Genomic DNA, 12,588 nt, shown 5'->3' with positions numbered 1-12,588 from the left:
CCCGACCAGCAATCGGAGAATCCAAGTCGGTCTGAGGCGTTCAGTACAGTTCTACCGACAGCGTTTCCGACCGACCGGTTACGTTGTTGGATTCTGACAGCCTTTCCTGCTTAGTCTGTCCGACTCAAAAAGGCTGCCAGAAACAGACTTTGGGGGCCCCTCCCAAGCACCTCTTCATCCTGAGGGGAAACATCCATTACAAAGCAGTCATTACAATGCACTACCTTTACAACCCAGCTGTTACAACTCAACTGCCTTTACATAGCATTCCATTACAATGCAGCCACTACAACGCATTTCACTACAACGGATGCCATTACAACGCATACTATTACAACGCATGCCATTACAATGCATTATAAGGTAAGTTATGGAGATTTTTTTAATTTTAGGTTGGGAATGAGTTTTGGGGTACATGGGAATAGTCATTTTTACCCCTACGCTATCCAACACTTTCCCTACTGTTGCACTCACTGGTGTGTGAATAGTCATTTTTATGCATTGTAATGGTATGTGTTGTAAATGTAGCTTCTAAAAATGCGTTATAATGGCATGTGTTGTAAAAGTATGCGTTGTAATGTAGCTGCGATGTAAAAACCACACTGTAAAAGCATATGTTGTAAATGTTTACATTCTAAAGTCATATATGCATCCTGAGTTCTCCGGTTTGGGGTTGAGGGGGTACCCAAGGGACCCTCCTGTAAAACCATGCACAGTTTGGCAGGCACCATAGGGTACTCGCCAATGGGTACAAGGTTTTCCGCAGACACTGATTTTCCACATAGGAGCATGTGTAGCCGGTCGGAACATAGGCTCCTATAGAAGCCAATTGGAGTCCTTTTGAACAGTGTTAGGAAGCATCGCAATTGGTCCGGAGGAACCCACGACTGCAAGTTGGTCAGGTACCGAATCCGAGACGGTGTCGGGCGGAATATTTTCCGCCCAACATCGTAATGTGGCCCTTAGTTTTAATAGCAGTTTCCAAGCAAACGTTACATTTTAAAGCTGCATTATCTTTCGGACAACAGGGCAACGGTCCTGCAATCAGCAATCACATTATGTGTTAGCTGCACAGGATTCTGCACACAGGCAGTTGGTATACCAAATCAGCAATCTTGGAATTAAAATAGCTATTCTTTAAACAGAACACATGTGGGTGGGCATAGTTATCAGGTTGCAACCACAAGATAGGTCAAAATAACAGCTAACAAATGGAAAGAAATATGGAGAACACTGCAATTACCTGATTGCTTTTAAAAGCGATACATTAATACAGAAACTGAGTTGATTATCCACTTATGTGACAAATTAGGCATTTATCAATAATATTAGTAAAATAATAGGCTGACACAGTGTTGTTCACTCTTCGTGTTATTGTCTCCTTCCAGCTGCCCTATATGAAGGACTGTAATAATAAGGCAGTATGTGTTGCAGACCTCAGGCTGTCCACAGAATTCGCAGAGTAAGTGCTTATAACTTCTGATTGGGGTTTGCATGACTTGTTTTTATTTTGTGAGTTCAAAGGGATCAGCATACTTTGAAAACCCTACATAACATCTATATATTTTCTTCTCCTTGTGAAAAATGTTTCACATAGAGAAAAAAACAGCAGAGAAAGTGATGGATTCTGGAGAGGTCAGAATTCCAATAGCCACTCCAACATAACCAACAGTAGGGAAAGCGCTGAACTTTGAAGGAGTTAGATTTACTATTCTCACTCCAGCCTGACCAACACTAGAGAGATTGATTGATTTTGAAAGGGTTAGGTTCACTATTGCCATTCTGACATAAGCAAAACAAGGAAAAAAGTAGGATTTTGGAAGGGTGGAAACGACTATTCCAAAATTACATTTTAGAAAGCTCAGATGTATCATTGCATTCCCTAAATTAATAGAAAAGAAATTGCGCATACATATCTATGAGTAAAACAGAAGTTACATTTTTAGATGTGCAAATCAAAATAGTGAATAACTGTCTCATGACCACATTATTCAGGAAACCTACGGCAGGCAACATGCTGTTACATGCATCCAGTGCACTTCCCACTCACCTTATCAACAGCATTCCATACAGTGAAATGCTGCACATAAGACATATATGCAGCAATGAGGATGATGCTGATAATATACAAACAGAATGCTGTAACCGCTTCTTAGCAAGAGGATACAAAACCAAGGTAATTGAAGTGGCTATAACTAAATCTAGCGGTACAAAAACTAAACTAAACAAAAGACGAGGTCAGACCTGCTACAATACAAGAAAAAGTCTGATGACAAAATACAGGGGAACCAATCAAACTCATATTAGGTTTCTCCAAAGAAGAAAAACAACTTCAAACTATCATCACACGAAACTGACCTACTGTACGTGATGACTCCATTATAGGCAAATTACTACCTAATAATCCCTCCATTTCTTTTGGAAAAACAACCAGTATGGACAATGCATAGGTAAGAAGTAGCCGAGAAGATCAGGGAAGAACAACAAGGTTGAGAACAAGGAAAATATTTTTTAGATGTACAACATGCAAAGCATGTCAGCAGGGTGGTAACACCAGCACTTACCGCACTGCATTTGATGACAAAACACATAATATTACCCAGCATCTTACATGCAAGACTGAATATTCAGTATATGTGTAAGAATGCAGTTGCACCCTAAAATATATAGGTAGCACAAAGCTGGCAGTGCACAAAATAATTTTGCAAAATATGAGGGCCATCACTAACAACAACGGCAGTTATCCGGTTGCTAGACATTTTAAAGAGTTCCATGATAGTGACCGCAGACATCTCAAGTACCATGCTATAGAGTCGGTACCGCCCTACAAGAGAGGTGTGGATCCGGAAGGCAAATTAAGACGCATAGAAACCAGATAGATTTTAGAATTTGACTCTAAGCATCCAGGAGGTCTTAACAACACAGAAGATTTGCATACCTATTTATGAATTTGAGATCCTTTAATGTTTATATTGGTTTTTTTTTACAAAATCAGATTGTAATTTTAGGAGGTTTTTATCATCTTTTATGGGTATTTATATGATTTTACAATTGTATGAATTTCGATGAAATGTTGATGTAACTTTTCTTTTATGACTCAGGATTGACACACTATTTGTACTTTACAAACTTGGAAGGGTCAATATCATCGGGTATAGATCTGTGCCACATAATCAAATTGATATGTCTGACAATTATGTACAATAATTTCTGTCTTTAAAAGAGGAAACATATAGATATATTTTAATATCTGTGACCATGAGATCAAGACACATATTTTTATTTATATATATTTATATTAAGTATTTTATGAATATATGTATTGTGAATATATATATGAATTATCTTATGTAGTTTAGCAATAGAGGCTAGAACTATTAATATAAAGAATGAAGTCCCAGAACACTATTATATATTATCCAAAAACTTGCACCCCAAGCTGCTTGATCTCATTTGGTGATATTGTTTACATCCATTTGTTTACATCCATGTATCCTGCCCCTATCAGATCTGCATCCATAAGCATATTCCATTTAGACAATATTCAAAGCCCATCATTAATGGGAAGATAAGGATATGCTTCAAGATTTACCTGATCATATAATTCAGTGCATCTATACACTTTAAATGAAAATCATATTGTCGTCTTAGCAAAAACTATGTAGGATGTACGACAATATAAAGCACATTGCACTTTTTCACATTGCACTTGAATTCCATAGGGCATCACAACACCTATTTAGTATATTTAGTTCATGCACTTTACAAATTCTTTGCATTACTTGACTCACAGACTTCGCAGGATTGGAAGTTCAAAAATGCATTTAAGCAGATATCAGGTGAATACACTGTCCTTGCAGAGTCTAGGGTTATTTACATATTTGAGCAATACAGTGATCTGTTTGCAAATAATGCCAAATAATGTATTGCATTGTACAAATATTCATACAGACAATCATTTAAATGTTTACAATGTATCATTTAGAGTGATATGTTTACAATGCATATGTATGTATGTACGTATGTATGTATACTTGTAAAGCGCACTATCACCTTTCAGGCATCCTGGCGCTGTATACCGCTGTGGAACCCTTCCTGGCTTTCCCTGTGAGATGCCCCTTAACTGGGCACCCCCAAGGTGAAGCCAGGCATCCTAGCGCTTTCGAGGCCGTTGTGCTATTGCCCAGAGTTGCAGAGTGGGACCCATGATTAGAGTATATTAGAGTAATATGTTGTCTATGTCAATTGATGCAAATCTAGCACTAGCACTTTAAGTACAGTTCTCACAGTTTTGAGCCGTGTCATGTGATCAAGGCCGTGGGACGGCCGAAGCGCGTCATGGCGGACTAGCTTGGTGGCAACTAAAGAATGAAAAATAATATGCACCGATTTGGGTCTACGCTCATTCTCTTTTCTGTAAGGAAATAACAAGTGAGGAAATACTATATATATATAAATATTTCTATATATATATATATATATATCTGTGTGTGTGTGTGTTTATATAAATATATGTATATATTTATGATTTAATTGACTACAATGATCATAATTTGTATTTTTGCGTTTTTTTAGTTGACAATGTAAATAGACTAGTACAGTGGCAGAAGCCCATCAAGGGCGAAACTATGTTTGAATCAATGAATTTGCAGTAGACTGCAATAATGAATGTTAGATGTTCTAAGATTGCCGAAATGGTTGTGACAGGGAGGTTAGTCCTTTGTTAATTGTGTCACCTCGCAACCACCAATGAATTTGTAATTGTATTTAATAGCGTGGTCTCCTGCTGCCACTTTGAATTGAGGAAGGCAGTCGCCGAAACGCATCTTGTGTGTGTCCTGTGCCAATAAATTTGGTCCAGAAGTCTCCCGTGAGTGCTGTACTCTTTGTACAAACGTAGCCGGTATATTGAACGCGTTTCTACCAACGCACGACAGAGCAACCGTCCGCGAGTGCAGGAACTGTGGTGGAGTTTGTGAGCAGAAGTCAAAGTATTCCTGCACCACCACTACCTAATGGAGCCATAATTGCAACCTTACCGAAGAAGCCCAAGACACCGGAATCCAGGATCGCTAGCGCGCCACGACAGGAATCCTGGTTGGATAATGTGGCAGCGCCTGCAGCACGGCAGCATCTGCATTATGTTCCCAGAGGCGCGTGAGAGCTTCAAACCCGGTAAGGGGAACTAACTGTATCTGTACCCTGTACATGCTGAATTTAACAATGCAGCAGGGCGAGGGGGACTAAGCACAAACTATTACTACTGAATATCATTCAGTTCAGTGACGTGGCACGCCGCAAGGCCGCCATCGATATTTTAAAAGCAAACGTGACCATCAAAGCAGGGGAAACGTTGGCCATAATGAAGCACCATGGGAAGGTGGCATGGCTAGGCACGCAATGGCGGCAGTCGCACACGGGTAGAGCTCCGGCCTGAGCTCCCCTTCCCCGGGCTGAAACTCTGATACCTTTATCCGTAACCGGCCCCAAATGCAGGCGGAGTGACCGGCCATCGTTCTCCGCCCCTCCACCGGCTCTGGTGAAATTTGGTCACCCCTAGCCGCTCCGGGCCCCTCAGAGACATTATAGCTGCATCCCGCGCCGCCTGGTTGGCGGGCGCGACTAAGTGAGGCCGGGGATCAGGCCTGGAGACTGGGCCTGGGGACGGAGCCTGCAACGCGAGACGCCGAAGGCCCCTTGCGGGCCTAAAAGCAAACCTGAGCAGGCGAGCCGACACCCAGGGGAGCCAGCTGCCGCAGGCACACGACAGCGCCCCGGTACCCCGCATTTGCAGTCCGCAATTGAGAGAAACCCCGAAGCAGAGCTACGCATGATGCCTGCGAGGAGCCGCTGCTATGAGAGGCATGAACACCCGGTGAGCGCGACGGTACATCACAGGCCGAGCTGGAGCCCAATGTGAACGAGGGCATATCGCTACATCAACCCCCGCAGTGACTGTCACGAGATGCGCCCATCGGAGTGCAGCTGCCTGTGAGTTGCGGGTAAAGTGCTTAGGCGCTGTTCTTTGCCCCTTCGCCAGCTGTGGCATTGTACGGATATCCCCGCCGGCTGTGGACCCTTTGCAGGTATCGTAGCCATACCACGAGGCGCCTAGCCAGCAAGCGCGACCTCAGGAGGCTGGGTCCTGCAGCGGGGAACTGGGCCTGGGGGCAAGGTCTACGACGCGAGGCGCAGGAAGCCTCTCAGAGACCCGCATTTACACCTAAGAGACCGCACCTGTGCCCCGAGGGTCCCGGCAACTACTGGCACGCATTGGCACTCCCACACCCCATAACTCCTGCCGCCTGAAGCCTGAGGGGGGCCCGGAATGCGGGACTGCCCCTGACACCTCTAAACCCTTACTGCGGAGGAAGGCGCAATCTCCCCAGGAGAGGGACCCAACACCGAGGCGGAGCCCCACGCTGGCAGGGGTTACACACGGCAGCAGCCCATGCCACAGCTGCCACAGAATACCGCCATAACCACGCTGTAGCCCGCCATCGGACCTAGGTGCTGCAGCATAACGCCCCTTTGCCTCCCCCCCCCAATTCCCTCGCCCAATGGGAGATGCCCAGGGCTTACAGGACTGGCACCACCATGCCAGGGAATACCCCGACAGGTGCTTTGGCTTCCACAACGGGGAGGGGGGCCAACGACTAGTGGACACTGCGTGCAGGCGCACTTGTAGGAGCTGGACACGATACAGCGGCAGCTGGCATTCTCTGCGGACGCACTAAGCAGCTATCCTTGACCTGCAGGCGCCCCCACGCACTCACAGGCGACGCCCGGAGTCACGAACCACCGGGGCCATACATATCAGAGGCTGGAGACAGCATGAGATAGCCGCGTCAGGAGCGCCAACCACCCCAGAGGCCCTATAGCACCATCACACATCGGGACTTGCACTACCCGGGTCGTCTATTGAAGCGGCCCCTGCGGCTGGGGGTTTTGGCTGACATTGTGGGCTCCGTTGCCTATCACTCTGCTCATGTCTGGGGGTGTGAAGACATGCACTGGCACTGGAAGTGCACAGCTCAAGGGGAATATGGACAAACTCCCGAAACCTGCGGATGACGACCATGTGGCGACTAAACTGGACACTATGCTGGCTGCCATGGAGCGGCTGGAAGAATCGCTCCAACTCACCCGCACCTCTTTAGAGACCAAAATAGACAGCGTTGCAATTGACCTCACCCATCTTCGAGCTGACCACAAGAAACTGGCAGATCGCACGACATCGCTGGAGGGAGCTATGGCAGACCTTGAGCCCCGAGTTAGCCAGACGGATAAGCAGGTGAGAGATCTCCTGAACAGAGTGGAATTCTTAGAAGACCGCGCCTAGGATGCAGAAGGGCGGGCGCGAAGAAACAACATCAGAATAGTAGGCGTGCCGGAACGTTGGGAGGGCAAAGAACCTACGCAACACGTGGAAGACTGGCTGAGGACCCTACTGCCGGGGGGCACCATGTCACCGCACTTTGTGGTGGAACGCGCGCACCGTGTACCGACGAGGCATATTCCCACGGGATATAACCCTCGGCCACTGCTCCTTCGGATTCTGAACTATTGTGATCTCGACTCAATTCTTGCGGATGTCCAGATCAACAACTCTAAAATAATGTTTTCCCCCGACTATACGGTCCAGGTGCAATGCCAGCGGCACTCATACCTTGCTGTGAAGCTGAGGCTGCAACAAATAGGTCTCAAATATTCCCTCCTCTTCCCTGCCAAGCTGAGAGTGGTGGCACAGGACAAAACACACGTCTTCACTAATCCGGAGGAAACTGAAGCTTGGCTGGACAGCGGCGTGGATACAGCACCCAGACGAGCACCGCGGTCCACCGCAACGACACGCGCTCGCGGACTGCAGCGGCGCCACAGGCGTAGATCACCAGCGGTCCACCAGTCACGGGAATCAATGGACCTCTCCCCACCTGTGGAACTGGTTCTTCTTGAGCAACAGGACGCACTCCGTAAAGTGACAGAAATTAGCAGCTCCCCAGTATCGTACCACGCCCCGGACACCAGCCCTCGGGCCTTCCCGAGTGATGATGAGGCTATTCATGGGCTACATGATTCTCACATGTCCATGGAACAACCAGATGTCACACCACAGACAGCGGATCTGATAAACTGATGGGTGCTACTGGACCTCAACGAGGAACATCGGAACAGCAGCGCTTTTGATTCTGACCTCAACGCATAGCTCTGCTGTATGGTGGCCTAGCAAATGCCTGGGGCATGACCCTCGCCTTACCGTGGGACAATGGACATGGAGCGCAGTGAGTACTACCCTCGAAGCTTGAACGGTACCACGGCGCTGCACTAATGAAGACTTTTAACTGCCCCCGACAGTTGGGCTTTGACACTGGGCAGCCTGGCCCTCTACGAGGCGCACAAACCTGTATACCTTGCCTAATTATGACCGGCCTAGAATAGACATATGCATAGCGAGCCAGGCCATGATAGTTTATCATACATCTTGCCGGACAACGTTTGCTTCCTGCGGCCTGGGGAGGGGCGAGGCCTCTCTTGCTGGCCATACTACTAAAACACCACAGCTATGCCTATCACAAAGCGACTCCCTGAACTGAAAGGTTAATTACCTCAATTGAGAGTTTGGACGGCGGCATGTTTAGCAACCGACCTTTTGGTATTCTTTACTGGTTTAGTCCTCTATGGCCTGTTATGTTCTTTACCCTACGAACCTTTTGTTACTTTGAGAATTTCATCCTAATGTCAATGAAAATGTTTCTGTGGAGAGGCAGTGGAAATGCGCGGAGGCTCCGGGGGCGGGCTCCTGGGGTAGAAGAGTGGCGGGAAATGAACACAGGGATCACTTAGCAAAGTAAAATGACAGAGATAAAAATATGCACCTGGAACATCAGAGGAATGCACACACCATCGCGCAGGTATCAAATTTATTCCTACCTCAAACACCATCAGGTCTACATCGCATTCCTACAGGAGACACATTTCAACAGCGCGAAGTGCAAACACTACGCCGCAGATGGCGCGGGCAAATCTACGCCACGGAATACTCCTCCTATGCCCGCAGAGCGCTACTATGGGTGAGACCCAGGACTCCTTTCACGGTAACACAATCACACACAGACTCAGAGGGCAGATTTGTGGTCGTCCAGGGCAGGCTGGATGGACAACCGGTGGTCCTGGCTTCCTTATACTCCCCAAACACGGACCAGGGAGATTTCTTTGCGCAGCTAAGAAGCTAGCACCCTGGCACGGGAGTCGATTATAATTGCATACTTGACGACACACTAGATCGCTCCTCCCCACCCGGGCCGGTACACCAGCACATGGAGCTATGAAGGCTCTCACCCACTGGGCAACAAAATGGGACCTGCACGATATTTGGCGTATTCATAACCCCACCTCTAGGGTGTATTTCTACTACTCAGGAGCTCACAATTTGCACGTGAGGTTAGATAGATATATGATATCCAAGGACCTTCTCCCCCTAGCCCGGACACATACTACATGGGCCGCACCCACTCCGACCACAACCCACACATACTTGCCATAGCATGGGGGCGCCCACACCCGCCCATTCCCACTTGGAGATTACAGCCAGCTCTGCTCCTTAATGCCCCCTTCCGTGACTCCCTCACGGCGCAAACAGCGCAATACTTTGAAGATAACACCGGCATGGCGTCCTCCCCCAGATTGAATGGGAAGCCTTTAAGGTCGTGATCAGGGGACACTGCTTGGGCATGCAGGGGCACATACAGAAACAGCTGGAGGGAGAACTGACGCACGTAGAGGCAGACCTGCTAAAACGGGAACAGGAGGCGGTAGGAGGCGCGGATGGGCCGTTACTTACAGCACGCGTGGAACACGCGCGGCTCCTGGAGCGGCTTTGCCTTATTAATTATGCAGCCCACTCGGCACGCACGCACGCATCATCTCAGTGATAAGCCTGGGAAATTGCTGGCCTGGCTCATCAAACAGGAAGATAGATCAGCGCCTGTATCGGCGATCTGCACCGACAGGGGCGAGGTGGTGTATACGCAAGCTACGATACATGCGGCTTTCACGGGTCACTATCAGGCTTTGTACCGCTCCCAACTGCGGGTCTCCGCCGCGGACATCGTAAACTATATCTCGGACATACAGTTACCAAGATTGACTGCCGCGCTGCAAGGCGACCTAGGGGCGCCGCTTGCGCCCGAAGAGCTACGCACCGCCATTTTCGCCCTGTCGAATGGTAAGTCCTCTGGCCCACACGGGCGACCTGCCGAATACTTCAAAGCCTGCTCTGACATTCGGATTCCCGAGCTGCTGAAAATGTACGCAGCTGCCGCCGAGGACTCCTCTCTCCCCCCCACGTTAAACTAAGCCACGCTTATCTCCATCTTAAAACCCGGTAGGGATGGCACATGCATGGGCTCCTACCGACCGCTGGCCCTGCTAAACACTGACTACAAGATACTGGTTTCCACCTTAGCACAGCGTCTGGCCCCCCTAGTCTCGACTCTCGTGCATCATGACCAAAACGGCTTTATGCCTACGCTCAGTACCTCCTATAACATCCATAGGCTGTTTAGAGTGCAAGCCTATGCCACCCACCAATGGCCCCGATCGGGGTGCCTCGTACTGGACCTCGAGAAGGCATTTGACTCCGTCGAGTTGCCCTACATTAGGGCAGTGCTGGAGAAATATGACCTTGGGGACAAGTACATCGACATGGTGGGTTTACTCTACCACAAACCAACCGTGCGTGTACGCACGGGCAGGCTGCTATCTGACGCCATCCGGGTGCGGAGAGGCACTAGGCAGGGTTGCCCCCTGTCTCCACTGCTCTTTTCAATGGCCATGGAACCTCTTGCAGCCTTGCTCAGGATGCAGGGAGTGGAGTGGGGGATCCCACTGGCAGATGGTTTACATGCGGTCTCGCTATACGCAGACGACTTACTCCTATACATTAGAGACCTGACTCGTATACCGCAGCCTCTTTCTGACACCTTCCGTACTTTTGAGGCCATGTCGGGACTCAAAGTTAACTGGACCAAATCTGGAGCGTACTCCTTCAGCCCAGATATGCAGGAGTGCGACATCTGCATTAATGGCGGGAGACTTACCTGGTACCCTACCACGTTTAGGTATCTTGGAATACACATATATAGAGCCCCATCTGACATCTTGGAGGGGAACCTGGTCCGGGCTATCTCCTCCCTGCATGCGCAGATAACCTTTTGGAAGACCCTTCCTGTGAACGTTCCCAGCCGAGTTGCACTGACGAAGATGATAGTCTTACCAAGACTATTATACTATTATGGGAATATTCCAGTATATGTACCGACCCGGGTGTTTCGAAAGCTAGAAACCTCACTCCGGAACCTCATCTGGAACACTGGGAGACCTTGCGTAGCGCTGGCAAAGCTCTATGTACCCACCGAGGCTGGGGGCCTCGCGGTTCCCAACGTGGAACTGTACTACCTGGCAGCACAGATGCAATGGGTGACGGGATGGCTGAGTGGTAGAAACTTAGGTGACACCGCTACAGACGCTACAACCTGGACTCATACGCAGGTCTGCATGTTATTTCACCCCCTGACCAGGACCCCCTGCCCGTGGCAGCTGCATGTGGTGGTAGCTCGCAGATGCTTTCTGTGCTGCTTGAAACTGGCTCGCGAGGTGAAACCATATGCCCCAGCGCTTTCGCTGCTGGGCACTCCCCGAGAGGGTGGAGTGGTGACGGAGGCTATGCTGGAGAGGTGGGTGCAGGCGGGAGTGGAGATGCTGGGTGACTTATACGCGGACGGCGTCCTGCTTACCTTTGGGGCAATGGCCAGGGATACGGGCCTACCAGCTGGGCAGATTCTCCTTCATGCGTCCATTGTGCACACTTGCACTCCCCTGGGGAGACATGACTGAAGAACTGCCAACACACCACTTCATACAATACCTCCATGTTATGGGCAATGGGTCCCACGTAATCCATTGGCTAACGCAGGCTCTCCTTATGCACACACAACACTCCACTCAACAGCTACGGGGCAAGTGGGCGGCAGATAGGGAGAGGGTATGGACGGATAAAGAATGGACAATGGTACTGTGGTACTGGCTGGCCCAGTTAATGTCCCCCGCAACTCCCACTTTAAAATTATACAATTTTATATACTACACCGCGCATACCTGTCGCCAGACAAAATCAACAAATACTTCTCGGTTACCACTACTGCGTGCCCACGCTGCTCCCTGGTCGACGCGGACATATTACACATGCTTTGGGCTTGCCCCAATATACACACATACTGGGAAGGTTGTATTTTGGGACTCTACAAGAGGACGAAGCTCAACAGGGTACCGGCTTGGTTCTGGGACCTGGCCTCGTCACAGCCAAATGCTTACTCACCAAACATTGGAAGAAGGGCGAACCCCCACAAGCCAAACACTGGTATGCCTCGTTTGATAATTGGGCGAGAGCGGAGAGCGTCGTACTGCACAGGGAGGAGACGGCGGGGCACATGAAGTTCCCCATTGCGCAACTCTGGGATGACACCCTGAAATCCTTCCAACAAGCGAGTTTAGATCAAGGAATCACTTACATTATACCTCTCTCTAGAC

The 12,588-nt window shown here is 48.8% G+C and overlaps 1 protein-coding gene across 2 annotated transcripts in view; it reads left to right on the top strand.

Annotated features, from left to right (window-relative positions):
• The window catches only part of ITGAE (integrin subunit alpha E), an 844,898-nt gene that overhangs the window by 583,784 nt on the left and 248,526 nt on the right, over nt 1-12,588 (top strand). For both annotated transcript variants that reach the window (XM_078679953.1, XM_078679952.1), the window contains exon 21: nt 1,389-1,462. In XM_078679953.1, the coding sequence (XP_078536079.1) occupies nt 1,389-1,462 (74 nt within the window). The remainder of the gene's footprint in view (nt 1-1,388; nt 1,463-12,588) is intronic.

This window comes from Lissotriton helveticus, chromosome 3_1 (assembly GCF_964261635.1).
Source record: "Lissotriton helveticus chromosome 3_1, aLisHel1.1, whole genome shotgun sequence".
Taxonomy (NCBI): domain Eukaryota; kingdom Metazoa; phylum Chordata; class Amphibia; order Caudata; family Salamandridae; genus Lissotriton; species Lissotriton helveticus.
This window is presented reverse-complemented; position numbering and strand designations above follow the sequence as displayed.